Below are 22,580 nucleotides of genomic sequence, written 5' to 3'. Positions count from 1 at the left end.
GGGATGCAAGGATTCTTCAATATACGCAAATCAATCAATGTGATACACCATATTAACAAATTGAAGAATAAAAACCATATGATCATCTCAATAGATGCAGAAAAAGCTTTTGACAAAATTCAACACCCATTTATGATAAAAACTCTCCAGAAAGTGGGCATAGAGGGAACTTTCCTCAACATAATAAAGGCCATATACAACAAACCCACAGCAAACATCGTTCTCAATGGTGAAAAACTGGAAGCATTTCCTCTAAGATCAGGAACAAGACAAGGATGTCCACTCTCACCACTATTATTCAACATAGTTTTGGAAGTCCTAGCCACGGCAATCAAAGAAAAAGAAATAAAAGGAATACAAATTGGAAAAGAAGAAGTAAAACTGTCACTGTTTGCAGACGACATGATACTCTACATAGAGAATCCTAAAAATGCCACCAGAAAACTACTAGAGCTAATCAATGAATTTGGTAAAGTTGCAGGATACAAAACTAATGCACAGAAATCTCTTGCATTCCTATACACCAATGATGAAAAATCTGAAAGAGAAATTATGGAAACACTCCCATTTACCACTGCAACAAAAAGAATAAAATATCTAGGACTAAACCTACCTAGGGAGACAAAAGACCTGTATGCAGAAAACTATAAGACACTGATGAAAGAAATTACAGATGATAGCAACAGATGGAGAGATATACCATGTTCTTGGATTGGAAGAATCAACATTGTGAAAATGACTATACTACCCAAAGCAATCTACAGATTCAATGCAATCCCTATCAAATTACCAATGGCATTTTTTACAGAACTAGAGCAAATCATCTTAAAATTTGTATGGAGACACAAAAGACCCCGAATAGCCAAAGCAGTCTTGAGGGAAAAAAACGGAGCTGGAGGAATCAGACTCCCTGACTTCAGACTATACTACAAAGCTACAGTAATCAAGACAATATGGTACTGGCACAAAAACGGAAACAGAGATCAGTGGAACAGGATAGAAAGCCCAGAGATAAACCCACGCACCTATGGTCAACTAATCTATGACAAAGGAGGCAAAGATATACAATGGATAAAAGACAGTCTCTTCAATAAGTGGTACTGGGAAAACTGGACAGCTACATGTAAAAGAATGAAATTAGAACACTCCCTAACACCATACACAAAAATAAACTCAAAATGGATTCGAGACCTAAATGTAAGACCGGACACTATAAAACTCTTAGTGGAAAACATAGGAAGAACACTCTTTTTTTTTTTTTTTGGAAGAACACTCTTTGACATCAATCACAGCAAGATCTTTTTTGATCCACCTCCTAGAGTAATGGAAATAAAAACAAAAATAAACAAATGGGACCTAATGAAACTTCAAAGCTTTTGCACAGCAAAGGAAACCATAAGCAAGATGAAAAGACATCCCTCAGAATGGGAGAAAATATTTACAAACGAATCAACGGACAAAAGATTAATCTCCAAAATATATAAACAGCTCATTCAGCTCAATATTAAAGAAACAAACAACCCAATCCAAAAATGGGCAGAAGACCTAAATAGACATTTCTCCAAAGAAAACATACAGGTGGCCAAGAAGCACATGAAAAGATGCTCAACATCACTAATTATTAGAGAAATGCAAATCAAAGCTACAATGAGGTATCACCTCACACCAGTTAGAATGGGCATCATCAGAAAATCTACAAACAACAAATGCTGGCGAGGGTGTGGAGAAAAGGGAACCCTCTTGCACTGTTGGTGGGAATGTAAATTGATACAGCCACTATGGAGAACAGTGTGGAGGTTCCTTAAAAAACTAAAAATAGATTTACCATATGATCCAGCAATCCCACTACTGGGCGTACACCCAGAGAAAACCATAATTCAAAAAGACACATGCACCCCAATGTTCATTGCAGCACTATTTACAATAGCCAGGTCATGGACGCAACCTAAATGCCTATCGACAGACAAATGGTTAAAGAAGATGTGGTACATATATACAATGGAATATTACTCAGCCATAAAAAGGAACGAAATTGAGTCATTTGCTGAGACGTGGATAGATCTAGAGACTGTCATACAGAGTGAAGTAAGTCAGAAAGAGAAAAACAAATATCGTTTATTAACGCATGTATGTGGAACCTAGAAAAATGGTACAGATGAGCCGGTTTGCAGGGCAGAATTTGAGACACAGATGTAGAGAACAGACATATGGACACCAAGGGGGGAAAACTGCGGTGGAGTGGGGATGGTGGTGTGCTGATTTGGGCGATTGGGATTGACATGTATGCACTGATGTGTATAAAATTGATGACTAACAAGAACCTGCAGTATAAAAACAAACAAACAAACAAAACAACTAATACTAAACTTTCATTGGGTTATTTGTATGGAAATATGTTAATATAAATGTTTCAGACATTACATGAAATTTCTAAAAATCTTATATGTTCTGGTATAATGTTATAAGTCATAATTCTAGTTATTACTTTAAAATGTATATCTCAGAAATAAAAAAAAAAAGATTAGCTATGAGTTGAACCTGGATGATGGATACAGAAGAGTTCATTATACTGCTATTTTTGTTTATATTTTATTGTTTTCTATAATGTTTTTTTAAAAAATAAAAATAAAAAAATAAAAAAAATAAAAGCTCTTGCATGATAAATATAATGGTTTATGATGATTAAAGAAATAAATGAGTGTTGCAAATTGATGTTTAGTAGGAGAATTGATATGCAGAAGAATCTATTATATTCCCATCAGTAAATATTTAAGGTTTAATGTATTATGTAGTTTTCCATTTTGAAAAATTCTCATAATGTTTGCGATGGATGTGAAAGGACAGAAACATGTTTTCAAGACAATTTGCATGATTTTTAAATATTACATAACAGGTTTTCTAAAAACAAAAAAATTTTAGTACACTGAATTTAAATATTGAATATTACTAGTACCTTAAAATTTGACGTCTAGATTAAGAATCTGGATGGCTTCACTTCCTCTGAAAGTGTGTGCTCCAGGCTTTTCTCTTATTTATATTTCCACCTTCAACCTAAACTGTCCCACACCTGTTTACATTGAAATCACTTCCATGAAAACACTTGCTGTTTACTAGATGTTTCATACCTTGCCACACTTGTGTGGATTAGAAAAAGGGTAAATATTTGGCACACTGTAGTAGGTAATACATAAAAGGTAGCAATGATTATTATCCAAGGACTTAGACTGTTGTCAGGAAAAGTAAATCTTTGCCCTCACCTTATGTTTTGTTACTCTTTTATAATCCCTTACAACCTGTACCAACATAAATGTATTTTTTAACATCTTTATTGGAGTATAATTGCTTTACATTGTTGTGTTAGTTGCTGCTGTATAACAGCTATACGTATACATATATCCCCATATCCCCTCCCTCTTGCATCTCCCTCCTACCCTCCCTATCCCACCCCTCTAGGTGGTCACAAAGCACTGAGCTGATCTCCCTGTGCTATGTGGCTGCTTCCCACCAGCTATCTATTTTACATTTGGTAGTGTATATATGTCCATGCCACTCTCTCACTTCATCCCAGCTTACCCTTCCCCCTGCCCGTGTCCTCAAGTCCATTCTCTACATCTGCATCTTTATTCCTGTCCTGCCCCTAGGTTCTTCAGAACCTTTTTTTTTTAATTCTATATATATGTGTTAGCATACAGTATTTGTTTTTCTCTTTCTGACTTACTGCACTCTGAATGACAGATTCTAGGTCCATCCACCTTACTACAAATAACTCAATTTCGTTTCTTTTTGTGGCTGAGTAATATTCCATTATATATGTGCCACAACTTTATCCATTCATCTGTCAGTGGACACTTAGGTTGCTTCCATGTCCTGACTATTGTAAATAGTGCTGCAGTGAACATTGTGGTACATGACTCTTTGAGTTATGGTTTTCTCAGGGTATATGCCCAGTAGTTGGATTGCTTGGTCATATGGTAGTTCTATTTTTAGTTTTTTAAGGAACCTCCATACTGTTCTCCATAGTGGCTGTATCAATTTAGATTCCCACCAACAGTGTAGGAGGGTTCCCTTTTCACTGCACCCTCTGCAGCACTTATTGTAGATTTTTTGATGATGGCCATTCTGACTGGTGTGAGGTGATACCTCATTGTAGTTTTCATTTGCATTTCTCTAATGATTAGTTATGTTGAGCATCCTTTCATGTGTTTGTTGGCAATCTTTATATCTTCTTTGGAGAAAGGTCTAGGTCTTCTGCCCATTTTTAGATTGGGTGTTTGTTTTTTTGATATTGAGCTGCATGAGCTGCTTGTATATTTTGGAGATTAATCCTTTGTCCGTTGATTTGTTTGCAAATATTTTCTCCCATTCTAAGGGTTGTCTTTTCGTCTTGTTTATAGTTTCCTTTGCTGTGCAAAAGCTTTTAAGTTTCATTACGTCGCATTTGTTTATTTTTGTTTTTATTTCCATTTCTCTAGGAGTTGGGTCAAAAAGGATCGTGCTGTGATTTATGCCATAGAGTGTTATGCCTATGTTTTCCTCTAAGAGTTTTATAGTGTCTCGCCTTACATTTAGGTCTTTAGTCCATTTTGAGTTTATTTTTGTGTGTGGTGTTAGGAAGTGTTCTAATTTCATTCTTTTACATGTAGCTGTCCAGTTTTCCCAGCACCACTTATTGAAGAGGCTGTCTTTTCTCCATTGTATATTCTTGCCTAATTTATCAAAGATAAGGTGACCATATGTGCGTGGGTTTATCTCTGGGCTTTCTGTCCTGTTCCACTGATCTATATTTCTGTTTTTGTGCCAGTACTGTAGCTTTGTAGTATAGTCTGAAGTCAGGGAACCTGATTCCTCCAGCTCCGTTTTTCTTTCTCAAGATTGCTTTGGCTATTTGGGGTCTTTTGTGTTTCCATACAAATTGTGAAATTTTTTGTTCTAGTTCTGTGGAAAATGCCATTGGTAGTTTGATAGGGATTGCATTGAATCTGTAGATTGCTCTGGGTAGTATAGTCATTTCACAATGTTGATTCTTCCAATGCAAGAACATGGTATATCTCTCCATCTGTTTGTATCGTCTTTAATTTCTTTCATCAGTGTCTTATAGTTTTCTGCATATAGGTCTTTTGTCTCCTTAGGTAGGTTTATTCCTAGGTATTTTATTCTTTTTCTTGCAATGGTAAGTGAGAGTGTTTCTTTAATTCCTCTTTCAGATTTTTCATCAGTAGTGTATAGAAATGCAAGAGATTTCTGTGCATTAGTTTTGTATCCTGCTACTTTACCAGATTCATTGATTAGCTCTAGTAGTTTTCTGGTAGCATCTTTAGGATTCTCTGTGTATAGTATCATGTCATCTGCAAACAGTGACAGTTTTACTTCTTCTTTTCTGATTTGGGTTCCTTTTATTTCTTTTTATTCTCTGATTGCTGTGGCTAAAACTTCCAAAACTATGTTGAATAATAGTGGTGAGAGTGGACAACCTTGTCTTGTTCCTGATCTTAGTGGAAATGGTTTCAGTTTTTCACCATTGAGAACGATGCTGGCTGTAGGTTTGTCATATATGGCCTTTATTATGTTGAGGTGAGTTCCCGCTATGCCTACTTTCTGGAGGGTTTTTATCATAAATGGGTGTTGAATTTTGTCGAAAGCTTTCTCTGCATCTATTGAGATGATCATATGGGTTTTATCCTTCAGTTTGTTAATATGGTGTATCACATTGATTGATTTGCGTATATTGAAGAATCCTTGCATTCCTGGGATAAACCCCACTTGATCACGGTGTATGATCCCTTTAATGTGCTGTTGGATTCTGTTTGCTAGTATTTTGTTGAGGATTTTTGCATCTATGTTCATCAGTGATATTCACCTGTAGTTTTCTTTTTTTGTGACATCTTTGTCTGGTTTTGGTATCAGAGTGATGGTGGCCTCATAGAATGAGTTTTGGAGTGTTCCTCCCTCTGCTATATTTTGGAAGAGTTTGAGAAGGATTGGTGTTAGCTCTTCTCTAAATGTTCAATAGAATTCGCCTGTGAAGCCATCTGGTCTTGAGCTTTTGTTTGTTGGAAGATTTTTAAGCACAGTTTCAATTCCAGTGCTTGTGATTGGTCTGTTAATATTTTCTATTTCTTCCTAGTTCAGTCTCGGAAGGTTGTGCTTTTCTAAGAATTTGTCCATTTCTTCCAGGTTGTCCATTTTATTGGCACAGAGTTGCTTGTAGTAATCTCTCATGATCCTTTGTATTTCTGCAGTGTCAGTTTTTACTTCTCCTTTTTCATTTCTAATTCTGTTGATTTGAGTCTTCTCCTTTTTTTTCTTGATACGACTGGCTAATGGTTTATCAATTTTGTTTATCTTCTCAAAGAACCAGCTTTTAGTTTTATTGATCTTTACTATTGTTTCCTTCACTTTTTCATTTATGTCTGATTTGATCGTTATGATTTCTTTCCTTCTGCTAAATTTGGGGGTTTTTTTTCTTCTTCCTCTAATTGCTTTAGGTATAAGTTTAGCTTGTTTATTTGAGATGTTTCTTGTGTCTTGAGGTAGGATTGTATTGCTATAAACTTCCCTCTTAGAACTGCTTTTGCTGCATCCCATAGGTTTTGGGCCATCGTGTTTTGAGTGTCATTTGTTTCTAGGTATTTTTTGATTTCCTCTTTGATTTCTTCAGTGACCTCTTGGTTATTTAGTAGTGTATTGTTTAACCTCCATGTGTTTGTATTTTTTACAGATTTTTTCCTGTAATGGATATCTAGTCTCATAGCGTAGTGGTCAGAAATGATACTTTATATGGTTTCAATTTTCTTAAATTTACTGAGGCTTGATTTGTGACCCAAGATATGATCCATCCTGGAGAATGTTCCATGAGCACTTGAGAAGAAAGTGTAATCTGTTGTTTTTGGATGGAATGTCCTATAAATATCAATTAAGTCCATCTTGTTTAATGTATCATTTAAAGCTTCTGTTTCCTTATTTATTTTTATTTTGGATGATATGTCCATTGGTGAAAGTGGGGTGTTAAACTCCCCTACTATGATTGTGTTACTGTCGATTTTCCCTTTTATGGCTGTTAGCATTTGCCTTATGTATTGAGGTGCTCCTATGTTGGGTGCATATATATTTACAATTGTTATGTCTTCTTCTTGGATTGATCCCTTGATCATTATGTTGTGTCACTCTTTGTCTCTTGTAATAGTCTTTATTTTAAAGCCCATTTTGTCTGATATGAGAATTGCTACACCAGCTTTCTTTTGATTTCCATTTGCATGAAATATCTTTTTCCATCCCCTCTCTTTCAGTCTGTATGTGTCCCTGGGTCTGACGTTGGTCTCTTGTAGGCAGTGTATATACAGGTCTTGTTTTTGTATCCATTCAGCCAGTCTCTGTGTTTTGGTTGGAGCATTTAATCCATTTACATTTAAGGTGGTTATTGATATGTATGTTACTGTTACCATTTTCTTAATTGTTTTGGGTTGGTTATTGTAGGTCTTTTCCTTCTCTTTTGTTTCCTGCCTAGAGAAGTTCCTTTAGCATTTGTTGTAAAGCTGGTTTGGTGGTGCTGAATTCTCTTAGCTTTTGCTTGTCTGTAAAGGTTTTAATTTCTCCATCAAATCTGAACGAGATCCTTGCTGGGTAGAGTAATCTTGGTTGTAGGTTTTTCCCTTTCATCACTTTAAATATGTCCTGCCACTCCCCTCTGGCTTGCAGAGTTTCTGCTGAAAGATCAGCTGTTAACCTTATGGGCATTCCCTTGTATGTTATTTGTGGCTTTTCCTTTGCTGCTTTTAATATTTTTCCTTTGTATTTAATTTTTGATAGTATGATTAATATGTGTCTTGGTGTGTTTCTCCTTGGATTTGTCCTGTATGGGGCTCTCTGTGCTTCCTGGACTTGATTGACTATTTCCTTTCCCGTATTAGGGAAGTTTACAACTATAATCTCTTCAAATATTTTCTCAGTCCCTTTCTTTTTCTCTTCTTCTTTTGGGACCCCTAATTCAAATGTTGGTGCATTTAATGTTGTCCCAGAGGTCTCTGAGACTGTCCTCAATTCTTTTCATTCTTTTTTCTTTATTCTGCTCTGTGGTAGTTATTTCCACTATTTTATCTTCCAGGTCACTTATCTGTTCTTCTGCTTCAGTTATTCTGCTATTGATCCCTTCTAGAGAATTTTTAATTTCATTTATTGTGCTGTTCATCATTGTTTGTTTGCTCTTTAGTTCTTTTAGGTCCTTGTTAAACATTTCTTGTATTTTCTCAATTTTATTTCCAAGATTTTGGATCATCTTTACTATCATTACTCTGAATACTTTTTCAGGTAGCCCGCCTATTTCCTCTTCATTTGTTTGGTCTGGTGGGTTTTTACCTTGCTCCTTCATCTGCTGTGTATTTCTCTGTCTTCTCATTTTGCTTAACTTACTGTGTTTGGGGTCTTCTTTTCGCAGTCTGCAGATTTGTAATTCCCGTTGTTTTTGGTGTCTCCCCCAGTGGGTAAGGTTGGTTCAGTGGGTTATGTAGGCTTCCTGGTGGAGGGGACTGGTGCCTGTGTTCTGGTGGATGAGGCTGGATCTTGTCTTTCTGGTGGGCAGGACTGCGTCCAGTGGTGTGTTTTGGGGTGTCTGTGAACTTATTATGATTTTAGGCAGCCTTTCTGCTAATGGGTGGGGTTGTGTTCCTGTCTTGCTAGCTGTTTGGCATAGGGTGTCCAGCACTGTAGCTTGCTGGTCATTGAGTGGAGCTGGGTCTTAGTGTTGAGATGGAGATCTCTGGGAGAGCTTTTGCTGTTTGATATTATGTGGGGCCTGGAGGTCTCTGGTGGACCAGTGTCCTCAACTCGGCTCTCCCACCTCAGAGGCTCAGGCCTGACACCCTGCTGGAGCACCAAGACCCTGTCAGCCACTCGGCTCAGAAGAAAATGGAGAAAAAAAAAGAAAGAAAAAATGAAATAAAATAAAAAATAAAAAAATATTATTACAAATAAATTTTTTAAAAAGTAATAAAAAAAAGAAAGAACAACCAAACCAAAAAACAAATCCACCAATGGTAACAAGCGCTAAAACATATACAAAAAAAAAAAAGGACAGACAGAACCCTAGGACAAATGGTAAAAGCAAAGCTATACAGACAAAATCACACAAAGAAGCATACACATACACATTCACAAAAAGAGAAAAAGTAAAATATATATATATAAAAAAAAGAAGAGAGCAATCAAATCAATAAACAAATCTACCAATGATAATAAGCTCTAAATACTAAACTAAGATAAACATAAAACCAGAAACAAATTAGATGCAGAAAGCAAACCTCAAGTCTACAGTTGCTCCCAAAGTCCACCACCTCAATTTTGGGATGGTTTGTTGTCTATTCAGGTATTCCACAGATTCAGGGTACATCAAGTTGATTGTGGAAATTTAATCCGCTGCTCCTGAGGCTGCGGGGAGAGATTTCCCTTTCTCTTCTTTGTTCGCACAGCTCCTAGGGTTCACCTTTGGATTTGGACCCGTCTCTGGGTGTAGGTCACCTGAGGGTGTCTGTTCCCTGCCCAGACAGGACGGGGTTAAAGGAGCAGCTGATTGGGGGGCTCTGGCTCACTCAGGCTGGGCGGTGGGAGGGGTACGGAATGCGGGGCGAGCTGCAACGGCAGAGGCCAGAGTGACATTTCAACAGCCTGAGGCATGCTGTGTGTTCTCCCAGGGAAGATGTCCCTGGATCACGGACCCTGGCCGTGGTAGGCTGCACAGGTTCCCGGGACGGGAAGTGTGGATAGTGACCTGTGCTTGCACTCAGGCTTCTTGGTGGCTGCAGCAGCAGCCTTAGCGCTTCATGCCCATCTCTGGTGTCTGCGCTGATAGCTGCGGCTCGTGCCCTTCTCTGGAGCTCACTTAGGCGGTGCTCTGAATTCCCTCTCCTCGTGCACCCGGAAACAATGGTCTCTTGCCTCTTAGGCAGTTCCAGACTTTTTCCTGGACTCCCTCCCGGCTAGCTGTGGCTCACTAGCCCCCTTCAGGCTGTGTTCACGCAGCCAACCCCAGTCCTCTCCCTGGGATCCGACCTCTGAAGCCTGAGCCTCAGCTCCCAGCCCCCGCCCGCCCCAGCGGGTGAGCAGACAAGCCTCTTGGGCTGGTGAGTGCTGGTCGGCACCAATCCTTTGTGCGGGAATCTCTCCTCTTTGCCCTCCACACCCCTGTTGCTGCGCTCTCCTCCGTGCCTCCCAAGCTTCCCCCCAACGCACTGCCCATCTCCACCAGTGAAGGGGCTTCCTAGTGTGTGGAAACCTTTCCTCCTTCACAGCTCCCTCCCAGAGGTGCAGGTCCCGTGCCTATTCTTTTGTCTCTGTTTTTCCTTTTTTCTTTTGCCCTACCCAGGTACGTGGGGGAGTTTCTTGCCTTTGGGGAAGTCTGAGGTCTTCTGCCAGCATTCAGTAGGTGCTCTGTAGGAGTTGTTCCACATGTAGATGTATTTTTGATGTATTTGTGGGGAAGAAGGTGATTTCCACGTCTTACTCCTCCACCATCTTGAAGGTTCTGCCAACATAAATGTATTTTGAAAAATTTTTTTCACTTGTGGGAAGTGAAGCTTTCTAAATCTGCTTTTGAAAACTAATCCCTGATATACATGCAGTTGTATAATATGTTTCTCATCATCTTTATTTGCTTTGTTTTTCCCAGGTGAGAGAAACCATGTTGTCCAGGTTTAAAATAGTTGCCGCTCCTTGTACTCTGGCATGTCGTCATTTGCACATAAAAGAGAAAGGCAAGCCACTTATGTTGAACCCAAGAACAAACAAGGTTAGTAACATTAATACGAACACACATTTTCTCTCTTCCCGGTAAAGGTTTGATATATTTTAGACTGATAAAGTATGAAATTTTTGTATTCTGTAGCTTTATACTAAAACTATTCAGAGGTGCTTGTTTTTTCTGCATGAACTTTCCTCTTTTTTCTGCATTGCAACAATTATGGCTGCTTTATACCTCCCAAATTTCACCCTCACAGTTTCTACCACCCAAAAAGGATTGAGTTTATTTCCTAGTTCTAGCTCAAAAGCAAAACAAAACAAAAACCCAAGAATAGCATATTGGCCAGAACTTTTGGCCAGATGCAGTATATTTAGATTTATCCCATTTAGTCATATTGTCATTTTTATAAATAAGTGTTTGGTGATTTCCTAATCCCTGATGGATTATTCTAACTGCACTTGGAGGGAAAGAAATAGAAGGGGCCTTTTATTTCCCCCCCTAGTGTGCTTACCTGCACACTGAAGAGTCTAGTTAAGGGATTTTTATCAATATTGACTTATGTGGAGAAGTGGCATGTGTCTAAAGGAAAATAGCTCAAGATCAGCCAAAGTGTAACCGAAAGTAGGGTCCAGCTGCTCGCCGCTCAAAAGCCATTAAAGAGGCAAGATTGGTGGAAAGTTAAGTTTGCTTTATTTTGGATGCCAGCAACTGGGGGGAGGGCAGATGCCTGTCCAAAGGCGTACACGCCCCCTGCAACCAGTGGGCAAGAGCTTTCATAGGTTGAGGGAGGGGCCTATGTGCAGAAGCAGCACAGTCAGCTCTGACAGTCATCTTGAAATTGGTCACTGGTGGTCCGACCAGTGTCACCTTGATTGTTTTAGGTACAGTTAATCTTCAGTTCCAGGGTCGGTTTGTTTCCGTTTCTTTGAGGCCAGTTCTCGCAGTTGTGGCAGCTTATGTCGTGGCTACAGCCTGGTCATCACGTAGTTCACTTCTTCCACCTGGTGGGGGCTTCATTATCTATAAGACAGCTCCCAGGATACGGCACAGAATGTTATCTGTAGCCCTTAAGGAGGAACTAAAGGGCCTTGACTATGCTTAATGACTAAACTATGTTATTTGGTCTCCTTTGACTGTTTTCCTTTGTTTCTGCATTTTCTCACTTCTCCGATTAAACTTATTCTCTGGCTGGAGTCTTTCCACAGACAAAAGGTATGCTGAGGACATGGGGGTGGGCAAGGACCATAGGGACCTGCTCTGTTTCAGAGGGAGGTACACTTCTATGTAAATTGGGAGGGCGTTGCGGTTGCGTAGATGAGCAAAAGAGTTTTGGTGGAACAAGTGGCGTTGGAAGACAGAAAAGAGTAGGAGAAGGGCAGGTGAGAGGAAGGTTGTTTCTGCTGACTGTTAAAGAGCTAATCAAGACATCTATTTTAAACTATGTTGTCTTCACTTACACCAGGCCAGCAAATTTAAGAATTTTATCAACTATTAACATAAATACTTAATACATAAAATTATTTCTATAATAATTTTAATTTCTACTGTACATTATAAATAAAACACTTTTGAGTGTCTCTTAAATCTAAATAGGAGATAGGCAGTGAAACCATGTGTAGCTACTCGTTTATCTTTGGCAATAGGATAGGTAAAGCACTTTTAAATGAACTGCACAGTTCATTTAAAACTATATAAAAATACAGGGGTTTTAACCCCTTTATATTTTCCAGCCTTAGATAAAATCTTATAAGGAGCAACATGAGGCACAAAGGATTTAGTGATTTGAGTCTTCTCCCCCTTTTTTCATTGTAAAAGTTCATCAATTTTGTAGGTCTTTACAAAGACCCAACTTTCGGTTTAATCTTTTAATTTTTCCAATTGTTTTTTTCTATTTTATTTATTTATTTTCACTGTAATCTTTATTATTTCCTTCCTTCTTGCTTCAGGTTTAGTTTGTTCCTTTTTCCCCCTAGTTTCTTAAGATGGAAGGTTAGGCAATTGATTTGAGATCGTTCTGCTTTTTTAAGCTACATTTACAGCTACAAATTTCCCTTAGCATTATTTTCACTGTATCCTATAAGGTTTGGTGTGTGTGCTTTAATTCATCTGGAAGTATCTTCTGATTTCCCTGTGCTTTCTTCTCTGACCAATTGGTTTTTAGGAGTGTGTTGTTTAAGATCAAAGTATTTGTGAATTCCCCAAATGTCCATTATTAATTTCTTTTATTTTTAATTTTTTAAAATTTAATTTATTTATTTATTTATTTATTTATGGCTGCATTGGGTCTTCGTTGCCATGCGCAGGCTTTCTCTAGTTGCGGCGAGTGGGGGCTACTCTTCGTTGTGGTGCACGGGCTTCTCATTGCGGTGGCTTCTCTTGTTGTGGAGCATGGGCTCTAGGAGCACGAGTTTCAGTAGTTGTGGCTCGCGGGCTCTAGAGCACAGGCTCAGTAGTTGTGGCGCACAGGCGTAGTTGCTCTGTGGTATGTGGGATCTTCCTGGACCAGGGCTCGAACCAGTGTCCCCTGCGTTGGCAGGCGGATTCTTAACCGCTTTGCCACCAGGGAAGTCCCCCATTATTAGTTTCTAATCTCATTGCATTGTGGTTGAAGATCATACTTTGGGTGACTTAAATCCTTTTAAATTTATTGAGACTTGTTTATGGCCTGATGAATGGTCTGTCCTGGGGAATATTCCTTGTGCACTTGAAAAGAATGTGTATCCTGCTTCTTTTGAGGGGAGTGTCTGCTAGGTCTAGTTGCTTTATGGTGTTGTTCAAGTCTTCTTTTTCCGTGTTGATTTTCTGTCTAGTTGCTTTCTCCATTATTGAAAATGAGATATTGAAATTTTCAGCTTGTTGAATTGTCTTACTCCCTAATTCTGTCAGTTTTTGCTTCATGTATTTTATTATCCTCTTTTGTTATCTAACAAAATATGTTTATAATTGTTGTATCTTCTTAATGGATTGATGCTTTCTGCAAAATGCCCTCCTCTAGTAAGGATGTTTGTTTCAAAGTCTATTTTGTCTGTTACTAACATAGCTACTCCAGCTCTCTTTTGGTTACTATTGACATGGTGTGTCTTTTTCCATTCTTTTGCTTTCCACCTATTTGTATCTTTGAATCAAAGTGTGTCTGTTGTAGTCAGCATATGATTGGATCATGTTTTTTAATCCATTCTGCCAATCCTTTTAATTAGAGTTTAATCCATCTACATTAATGTAATAGCTAATAAGGTATGATTTATGTTTGCTATTTTGCTATTTGTTTTAAATGTCTTATGTGCTTTTTGTTCCTCTTTCCTCCATTGTTCCCTTCATTTGTGTTAAATTTTCTATGATGCCATTTAAATTCCCTCGTCTTTTCTTTTCCTTCCTATTTCTGAGTTATTTTCTTAGTGGTTTGCCCTGGGGATTACAATTACCATCTGTAAAACAGTCTAGTTCAGTTTGATATCAATTTAATTTAAACAGTACACCAAAATTTTGCTCCTGTAGAGGTTCATCTCCTTCTTTTGTGCTGCTTCATCATACAAATTACAAAGTACAAATTACATTTTATACTTTGTATGACCGTCAACACAGATTTATAATTACTGCTTTATGTAATTGTCTTTTAAATTGGGTAGGAGAAAAAAAGACCTACAAACAAAAAGTACATTTATACTGTCTTTTATATTATGTAGTCATTTTATCTGTGTTCTTTATTTCTTTGTATGGATTTGAATTATTGTCTAATGTCTTTCATTTAGACTTGAAGGACTCCCTTTAGTATTTCTTGTGAGATGGGTGTGTTAGCAATGAATTCTCTGTTTTTGCTTATCTGGGAATGTCTTAATTTCTCCATTTTTGAAGGATGGATTTTTAGGATTTAGAAATTCTTGGTTGACAGGTTATTTTTCTTTCAGCAGTGTCTATGGCCTCCATGGTTTCTGATAAGAAATCAGCTGTTACTCTTTTTGAGGATCCCCTGCACGTGATGAGTCACTTCTCTTTGCTTTCAGATTTCTCCTGTCTTAGGCTTTTGACAGTTTGAATATGATGTGTCTAGGGGTAGAGTTCTTTGAGTTTTTCTTGATTGGAGCTATTGAGCTTCTTGGATGTGTGGATTAATGCTTCTCATCAAATTTGGGAGGTTTTTAGCCATTATTTTTTCAAATATTCTTTAGCCTTTTCTCTCCTCACCTCTGGGCCTCCTGTTATGTACATGTTGGTACTCTTGCTGGTCTCTCAGATCTGTTCACATTTATTCCTTATTTTTCCTTTCTATTTCTCAGACTGGATTATCTCAGTTGACCCATCTTTAAATCTGATGTTTTTTTTCTTCCACTGCTCAAATCTGCTTGTTGAGCCCCTTTAGTGAATTTTTTATTTCAGTTGTAGTTTCAATTCCAGAATTTCTATTTACTTCCTTTTTTAGCTTCTCTGTTTATCGATATTCTCTGTTTAGTAGGATGTCATTCTCATACTTCTCTTTTAGTTCATTAGACAATGGTGTTTTTTTAGTTTTTTTGATATATTTAGAATAACTAATTTTTTTCTTTTTTTAAATTGAAGTATAGTTGATTTACAGTGTTTCAGGTATACAGCAAAGTATATTCTTTTTCAGATTCTTTTCCATTATAGATTATTACAAGATATTGAATATAGTTCCCTGTGCTGTACAGTAGGTCCTTGTTGTTTATCTATTTTATATATAGTAGTGTGTTAATCCCAAATTCTCAATTCATCCTTCCCCTAGAATAACTAATTTAAAGTCTTTGTCTAGTAAGTGCAATGTTTGGGCTTCCCCAGGGGCAATTTCAATTAACTGCCCTTTTTTCCTGTATATGAGTCAGACTTTATGTGTTTTGTTGCTATTGTTGTTTGTTTGTTTTTTGCTTGCCTTATGATTTTTGGTTGAAAACTGGGCTTTTAAAATAATGTGGCTGCCCTGGAAACCAGATATTCATTCCTCCCAGTCGTTTCTGAACTAATTCTTTCTTCTTGTTATATATGCCTACTGAAGTCTCTGCTTTGTTAACTTAGTGATCAGCCAATGATTAAACAGAAACTTAAATACCTAGAACCATTGAGTCTCCCATTCTTTGCCAAGGGGCTTTGTGTACCTGCTGGGGTGTGCCTTCAGGACTCAGCTAGGCAGTTTACAGCTACGCATCAGCCTTCACTTCCTGCTTACACAGAGCCTCAAGGTTAGCCAGAGGTGGGAGCTTAGGGCTTTCTCAAGTCTTTCCTGGACATGCGTACAGCTGTGCATATGACCGTCTAGGTTCTCAGGAATATGTCTCAGCATTTCAAAGTTCCCCATGGACATCTCGTTTCTCAGCTTTTCCTTTTCAGCTTTTTGGTTAGCCTGTTGTTTTCCCCAGCTGTTATCTACTGCCTTGGGGAGCTGCTATGTTAAATAATTGCCTCTGATTGTTTTCAACAGACTCTTCTGGCGGGAAAGGCTGTTCACACTGCCTGCGCTCCAAGTCAGGTCAAATAAAGACAGACTTGCAGATAGGGTTTTCCAGGTCAGATAATAACAGTTTCCTGGATATGGGGCTTTAGAAGAATCTCCAAACCCTCCTACCTTCTCCAGTGACTGCCAGGCTCTGATTTTCAAAGTGATTGTTTCCCAGTGATTGCGTTTTCAAGGTTACTGTGGAGCTGGGGAGGGGAGAATAGGAACAAGGCAAGTTAAATGCCATGAAGCTTGCTGTTCTTACTGAAATTCAGCAGTTTTTCTTGAATAAATGCTCTCCAATTGCTGAAAGCTTTGGTTAATTTCCAGAATTCTGATCATTTGGCCAGGGTTCTTGTTGCTTTTATGGAGGAAAAGATTTTTAGAAGTCCTTTCTCTGGCATTTTTACTGATATCACTTTGATTAAAAAAAAATTTAACCCATAGCTGAATACCAGAAACTGAAAAAGAATTTATTACATAGGTTAATTTTTCTTAAGTATCATTCTTCCTTCCCCCTCCCTCTGTTCGGCCTCACTCCTTTCTAGTCACGGTAGCCTCTTAATTTGGTTTGTGTTCTTTCAAACTGTATTCTGTTGATTTCATTTTTAATGTATGCATACATCTGTATATAATATGTACTTTATGGGGGTTTTCTAAACATAATAATAAACAGTGAATTTGTTTTGATTTTCAACTTGACTTTTTTTCCTAACTGTGTATCTGGGAGATCTTTCTACTACACACTTAGAGATACATGTTTAAGTGTTTGTATGGGAATACCGTAGGTTGCTAACTCTTCCATAATTGATGGACTCTTAGTTAGTTTGTAATAAGCGAGAGAACTGGAAACAAGGCTACAACTAATCTCTTCATATATGCGTCTTTATATATGAATATATCTCTAGGATAACTAACTAGAAGTAGAATTGCTTTATGTGCACTCAAGATATGGAAGCGACCTAAGTGTCCATCAACAGATGAATGGATAAAGAAGATATATGTACACACAATGGAATATCATTCAGCCATAAAGAAGAATGAAATTCTGCCATTTGCAACAATATGGATGGACCTGGAGTGTTATGCTTAGTGAAATAAGTCAGACAAAGACAAATACTGTGTGATGTCACTTATGTGGAATCTAAAAAACAAAACAAGTGAATGGATATAACAAAACAGAAACAGACTCACAGATATAGAGAACAAACTAGTGGTTAGGAGAAGAGGAGAGGCAAGGGGAGAGGGGCAAGATAGGGGTAGAGGATTAAGAGGTACAAACTACTTTGTATAAAATAAATAAGCTACAAGGATATATTGTACGGCACAGGGAAATATAGTCATTATTTTATAATAATTTTAAATGGAGTTTAATCTATAAAAACATTGAATCACTATGTTGTACTCCTGAAACTAATATTGTAAGTCAGCTATACTTCAGTTAAAAAAATAATAAAGTATGTGCATTTAAAAAAAAATCTAAGAGTACTTTGAAATTGGCTTTCAAAAAGCCTAAACCAGTTTATATTCCCAGCAATGGTATGTGAGAGTAATTCTTTTACCATACCCTCCCCAGTACTAGATATGATCAATCTTATAAATTTATGAAAGTCTGGGCAAAAATGATATCTTGTTGATCTTTTTAAGTTTATGTTTAAATTATGTTTGGTAGGACGCACCATTGCTACCCCTGTAAGTAATAATTTTTAATCCTTTTATTTTTTCCTTTTTAGGGGATGGCATTTACATTACAGGAACGACAAATGCTTGGTCTTCAAGGACTTCTACCTCCCAAAATAGAGACACAAGATATTCAAGCCTTACGATTCCACAGAAATGTGAAAAAGTTGAATGGCCCTTTGGAAAAGTAAGAGTTGATTAGATGTTTAGTTTTTTTATTGGTGTTCTGATCAGAAAAATTGGGAGTATTATGATTATTATGGCATGAGAAATATACAGTCTCATAATGAAACTTTTAGTCAGTTGGTTTATAATGATTGTTTCCTTCACTTATTTTCACTATTGTAAAATTTAGCAGAAATCAGTTTTTTATGGTTAAAATCACAGAGCATTTCAGGTTTGAATGGAATGTTAGAAGCAGAGGCTATCACCTAATTTGCACCCATTCTATTCAATAACTTTTACTGATCACCTACTTTGTGTGTGCCGTTGCTAGCCACTGAGGATATAAACTGGGTGATAGATAGGGTGGCCATGTAATATATCATCCAATCCCGGACACTTTGGGGAGTAAAAAAGAAGTAACTGAAACTGTCCCGGGCAAATTAGAATGTATGGCTACCGCAGTAACTCACAGCCTGCCTTCTAGGAGCTCATCAATAGATAGTTATACTATGACTGTCATTGTGTAGCACAGTGAGAAAAAGGGACCTGTAGAGTACATTCTGAAAACATGAAGAGGAGTGCCGGCCAAGCTTGGGGAATCACTTCCTGGAGGAAGTGATGCCTGAGCTGAATTTGAAACAGTATGTTACAAGGAGCAGGCAAAATGAGAAGGAAGGGCAGGGTATTCTGGTAGAGGGATCAGTCTGACTGTAGAACTAAAAATATTTATTGGGTTTATAAAATATAGGGGATTATTAGATATTGGTGACTAGTGAGAGTGGTTTCTTTACATTATGGGGCATATATATATATATATGAAAATATCTATAGTCTCGAACTCATGTTACCATGGAGGGAAGACAAAGTCAAGAAGTGGCGTGAGAGTTACAGAAGAGGGAGGAGAGTGTTAACGGGACCTGAAGACAGGAAACTCTGAAGTGTATCTGTGTGTGGTGTGGGGCAGGGAATGACGGAAAAGGACCCCCGAGAGTGTGCCAACTGAGCTGCATTTGGAGAGCATGAGTAGAGGACTGTGCCTGGGCAGAGGGTGTTCCAGGCAAAGGGTGTGTCGTCCTATGCTGCAACTCCAAGGTCAGAGTTGTGGTGCATTTGAGGAGGTGAAGTAATTCAGTATGAAGATGACGCAGGAAAGTAGTCATTGAGGTCTAGTTAACTATTTTAGGAGCTTAAGCCTATGAAACTGGCGTTTGGAAGCCATTCAGGGAGAATAGAAATGATCAGAGGTATGTTTTTCAGAGAAGAATAGGATTGGAGCAGGGGAACAAAATTGTGAGAATAGAGACTACAACATTGTAAAACATCTATACTCCAATTAAAAAAAAAACTAACTTTACTATCTTTATTTTTAATTTTTTTCAGCAATACCTCTGTGCTCTTTTAATCTGTGGTTACTTATTCTCTAGTTTTTAGCTTAATGGTTTGTTTACTAAACAAATAAACATAGAAGCTTTAATCCTAAAATAAAAAAATAAAATAAAGGCTGTTGCTTTGATGCCTGTGGTGTTAATAAGGTTTGAAAAAAAAAGGGTCTTGAGGTAGCCCAGGTGAGAAGTGACGGTGGCTCAGGCTGGGTGGGGATGGAGGGAGGAAATAAATATTTGAAAGATATTTCACAGATAGTCTCTGTGGGACATATTGATTTATTAGGTTGGGGTGGGGGAGGGTGGGAGAGGAAGAAATCAAGAATGGACTCTGGATGGATTCCCATTTGATCAGATGATAACAAGAGGAGAAACAAATGTGGGGAAAAGACAATGAGTCTGTTTTAGACATATTTAATTCAGTGTGATTACTGGTTTTTCAGGCCAACATCTCCCTGTTTTCTAAACTTTATTCTTTAAAAGCTTTTATTTATATATTTATATGAATTGACCATTGCCTCCTTTTGTGCTACCTATGTGCTCTGATGAACTTAGAATGCCTATAAGCCTCCTGGATTATAAACTCCATGAGGGAAATTCCCTGGTGGTCCAGTGGTTAGGTTTCCTCTCTTCCACTGCAGGGGGGCATGGGTTTGATCCGTGGTCAGGGAACTAAGATCCTGCATGCCATGTGCTGCGGATAGATGGATGGATGGATGGATGGATGGGTAAATAAATAAACAAACATACAAACTCATTCCATGAGGACAGGGGCACTTCTTACATCCCTGGAGTTCAGAATAGTACCTGGCACATAGTTAGTATTTTGTAAATATTTGAATGAATGCCACTTTATTTTATTTCCTTATTTACGTGTCAGTCACCTTGAAGATTAGGTCCTTGAGGGTGGGGCCTCATGGTAATTTTCGCATTTCCAGTGCCTGATACAGAGCCTGACTCACAGTAAGAGCTCAATAAATGTTACCTGTTGCTTCTGTTATTATTCTTTTCATCATCACCATCTACCATTTAAGCACATTTTTATTTTTGTTAATTTTTAGTCCTGGGTATTATATAATGATAATGTAGGGTTTTGTTTTCCAGGGGGAGGGAGTCCTCAATTTTAGATGTTTAGATTTGACTTCAAAGGCCAAAGTCTTTAGTCTAATGCTGGCTGATGTAGACATTATTTGCTGTGCTTAATTTCAGATACATCTATATAATGGGAATACAAGAAAGAAATGAGAAGTTGTTTTACAGAATACTGCAAGATGATATCGAAAGTCTACTGCCAATTGTATATACACCAACAGTTGGTCTTGCCTGCTCCCAGTATGGACACATCTTTAGAAGACCTAGGTAAGGCTTATTTTTAAAAATATATTTGCAGATGACTATTGCATAGAAACAACATCACTTCATAGCCCCTATTACATTTCTATTGTATGTGTTGCAGTCTTATCCAACCACATTTCCCACCTCACAAAAGCTTAATTTGGACCAAAAGGGATTCATAAAAATATAACATGTCATATCTTTTATTTTGTGGAAATACCATCATTTATTCCTAACCTTCTTTAAGTATTTATGATTGTTAGAGGAAATGTGCATTTTTGTACCAAAAAAAAAAAAACCACAGTATTCTTAATTTTGGTGGCATATTCTGCAGAATAATCATAAAAATTTTTGACAATCTGGCCAATTAAGAGTTAGATTCTCATTTTTTTATCAGCTTTATTTCTATTGTTTGTCCTTTTTTATGAATTTACACAAATTTTACTTTCAGATAGTTCAAGCACCTCCAATTTTTTTTTTTAAAGCTTTTCCTACTTTTCTGTAATTCTTGTTCTCTCTTCTATCTTAATTAATTAATTTATTTATTTATTTTTGGCTGTGTTGGGTCTTCGTTTCTGTACAAGGGCTTTCTCCAGTTGCGGCGAGTGGGGGCCACTCTTCATCGCGGTGCGCAGGCCTCTCACTGTCGCGGCCTCTCCTGTTGCGGAGCACAGGCTCCAGACGCGCAGACTCAGTAGTTGTGGCTCACGGGCGTAGCCGCTCTGCGGCATGTGGGATCTCCCCGGACCAGGGCACGAACCCGTGTCTCCTGCATTGGCAGGCGGATTCCCAACCACTGCGCCACCAGGGAAGCCCCCCTCCAAATATTTTAAGTGGAAAGGGTGCTGGAATGAGCATTGGCTCAAGTCTTTGAATAAGTTACTTTATTCCTCCGAATCTGTTTATCATAAGGTAGGAATCCCAGTACCTTTCAAAGAGCTTCTGAGAAGGTCAGATGAGGAAACTGATGTGACAGTTTTTTGTAAACTTACAGGCATTGTATAAATGCTATTTTTACTTAATTTGAGTTTTCTTGTCTGTTCCTCTAACCTGTAATCATTTTCCACAATCCTTTTGTTTTTCCCATGTCCTGCTTACATATTGATACAAATGTAGAAATTCAAACACTGTGTGATAGCATTTATCTTCAGTCTCCTCTCATCTAGTCTAGTGGCTTTCAAACTTTAATGTGCGTATGAAACATCTGTGGGGCTTACTTAAAATGTTGATCCTTGCCAACTTTCCTCTCCTTCCTATTCCCAAGATTCTGATGAAAAAGAGAAAGGTCTGGAGGTCCGGATTGTAATGAACACCGTCGGTGATGGTGTTGCAGGTATTCCCCGGAAGACACTTTGAGAACACTGTCTGTTCTGTCCTATGTGCTGCCATCAATTAATGTGTCTAAGCACTTCTGTGGTATAACCCAGCTGTTCAGCGCTTTTATAATTTTATTTTCACTTATAATAGTATTTCCCAATCCAGATTAAAGGACAAAGGAAAACAAAAAGATATTGATGCCTGGACCCCAACCACAGAGATTCTGATTCAGTTAGTCTAGAGCTGGGCCCAGGTGTTGCAGTTTCATAAAATCTCCTGGTGTGATTTTGATGTGCACCCAGAGTTGAGAACTCACATGAAACATAAAGAGCTTTTGGGTGAGGGCAGATACTGTGTATCATTTGTGCAGTGGCAGTGGTTTTTGTTTTGTTTTTTACATAGAAGATGGTCAGTAGGTCTTGGTTGTTCAACTCCAGGCTAGTTAAATCAGAATCTCTGGCATTTTTAAAAAGCTCATCAGATGATTCTACTATGAAGCTCTGGTTGAGAAACTGTTTAAACTGATTTA

The 22,580-nt window shown here is 38.0% G+C and overlaps 1 protein-coding gene across 1 annotated transcript in view; it reads left to right on the top strand.

The window, feature by feature from the left end:
• Positions 1–22,580, top strand: part of ME2 (malic enzyme 2) — a 64,001-nt gene that overhangs the window by 10,328 nt on the left and 31,093 nt on the right. Inside the window, exons 2-4 of the mRNA XM_007197247.2 lie at positions 10,658–10,777; positions 17,906–18,039; positions 20,609–20,758. Coding sequence (XP_007197309.1) covers positions 10,670–10,777; positions 17,906–18,039; positions 20,609–20,758 — 392 coding nt within the window. The 5' untranslated portion in view covers positions 10,658–10,669. The remainder of the gene's footprint in view (positions 1–10,657; positions 10,778–17,905; positions 18,040–20,608; positions 20,759–22,580) is intronic.

Source organism: Balaenoptera acutorostrata, chromosome 13 (genome assembly GCF_949987535.1).
Source record: "Balaenoptera acutorostrata chromosome 13, mBalAcu1.1, whole genome shotgun sequence".
Lineage (NCBI taxonomy): Eukaryota > Metazoa > Chordata > Mammalia > Artiodactyla > Balaenopteridae > Balaenoptera > Balaenoptera acutorostrata.
The sequence above is the reverse complement of the archived record's forward strand: the minus strand, read 5'-3'. Positions and strand labels throughout refer to the sequence as shown.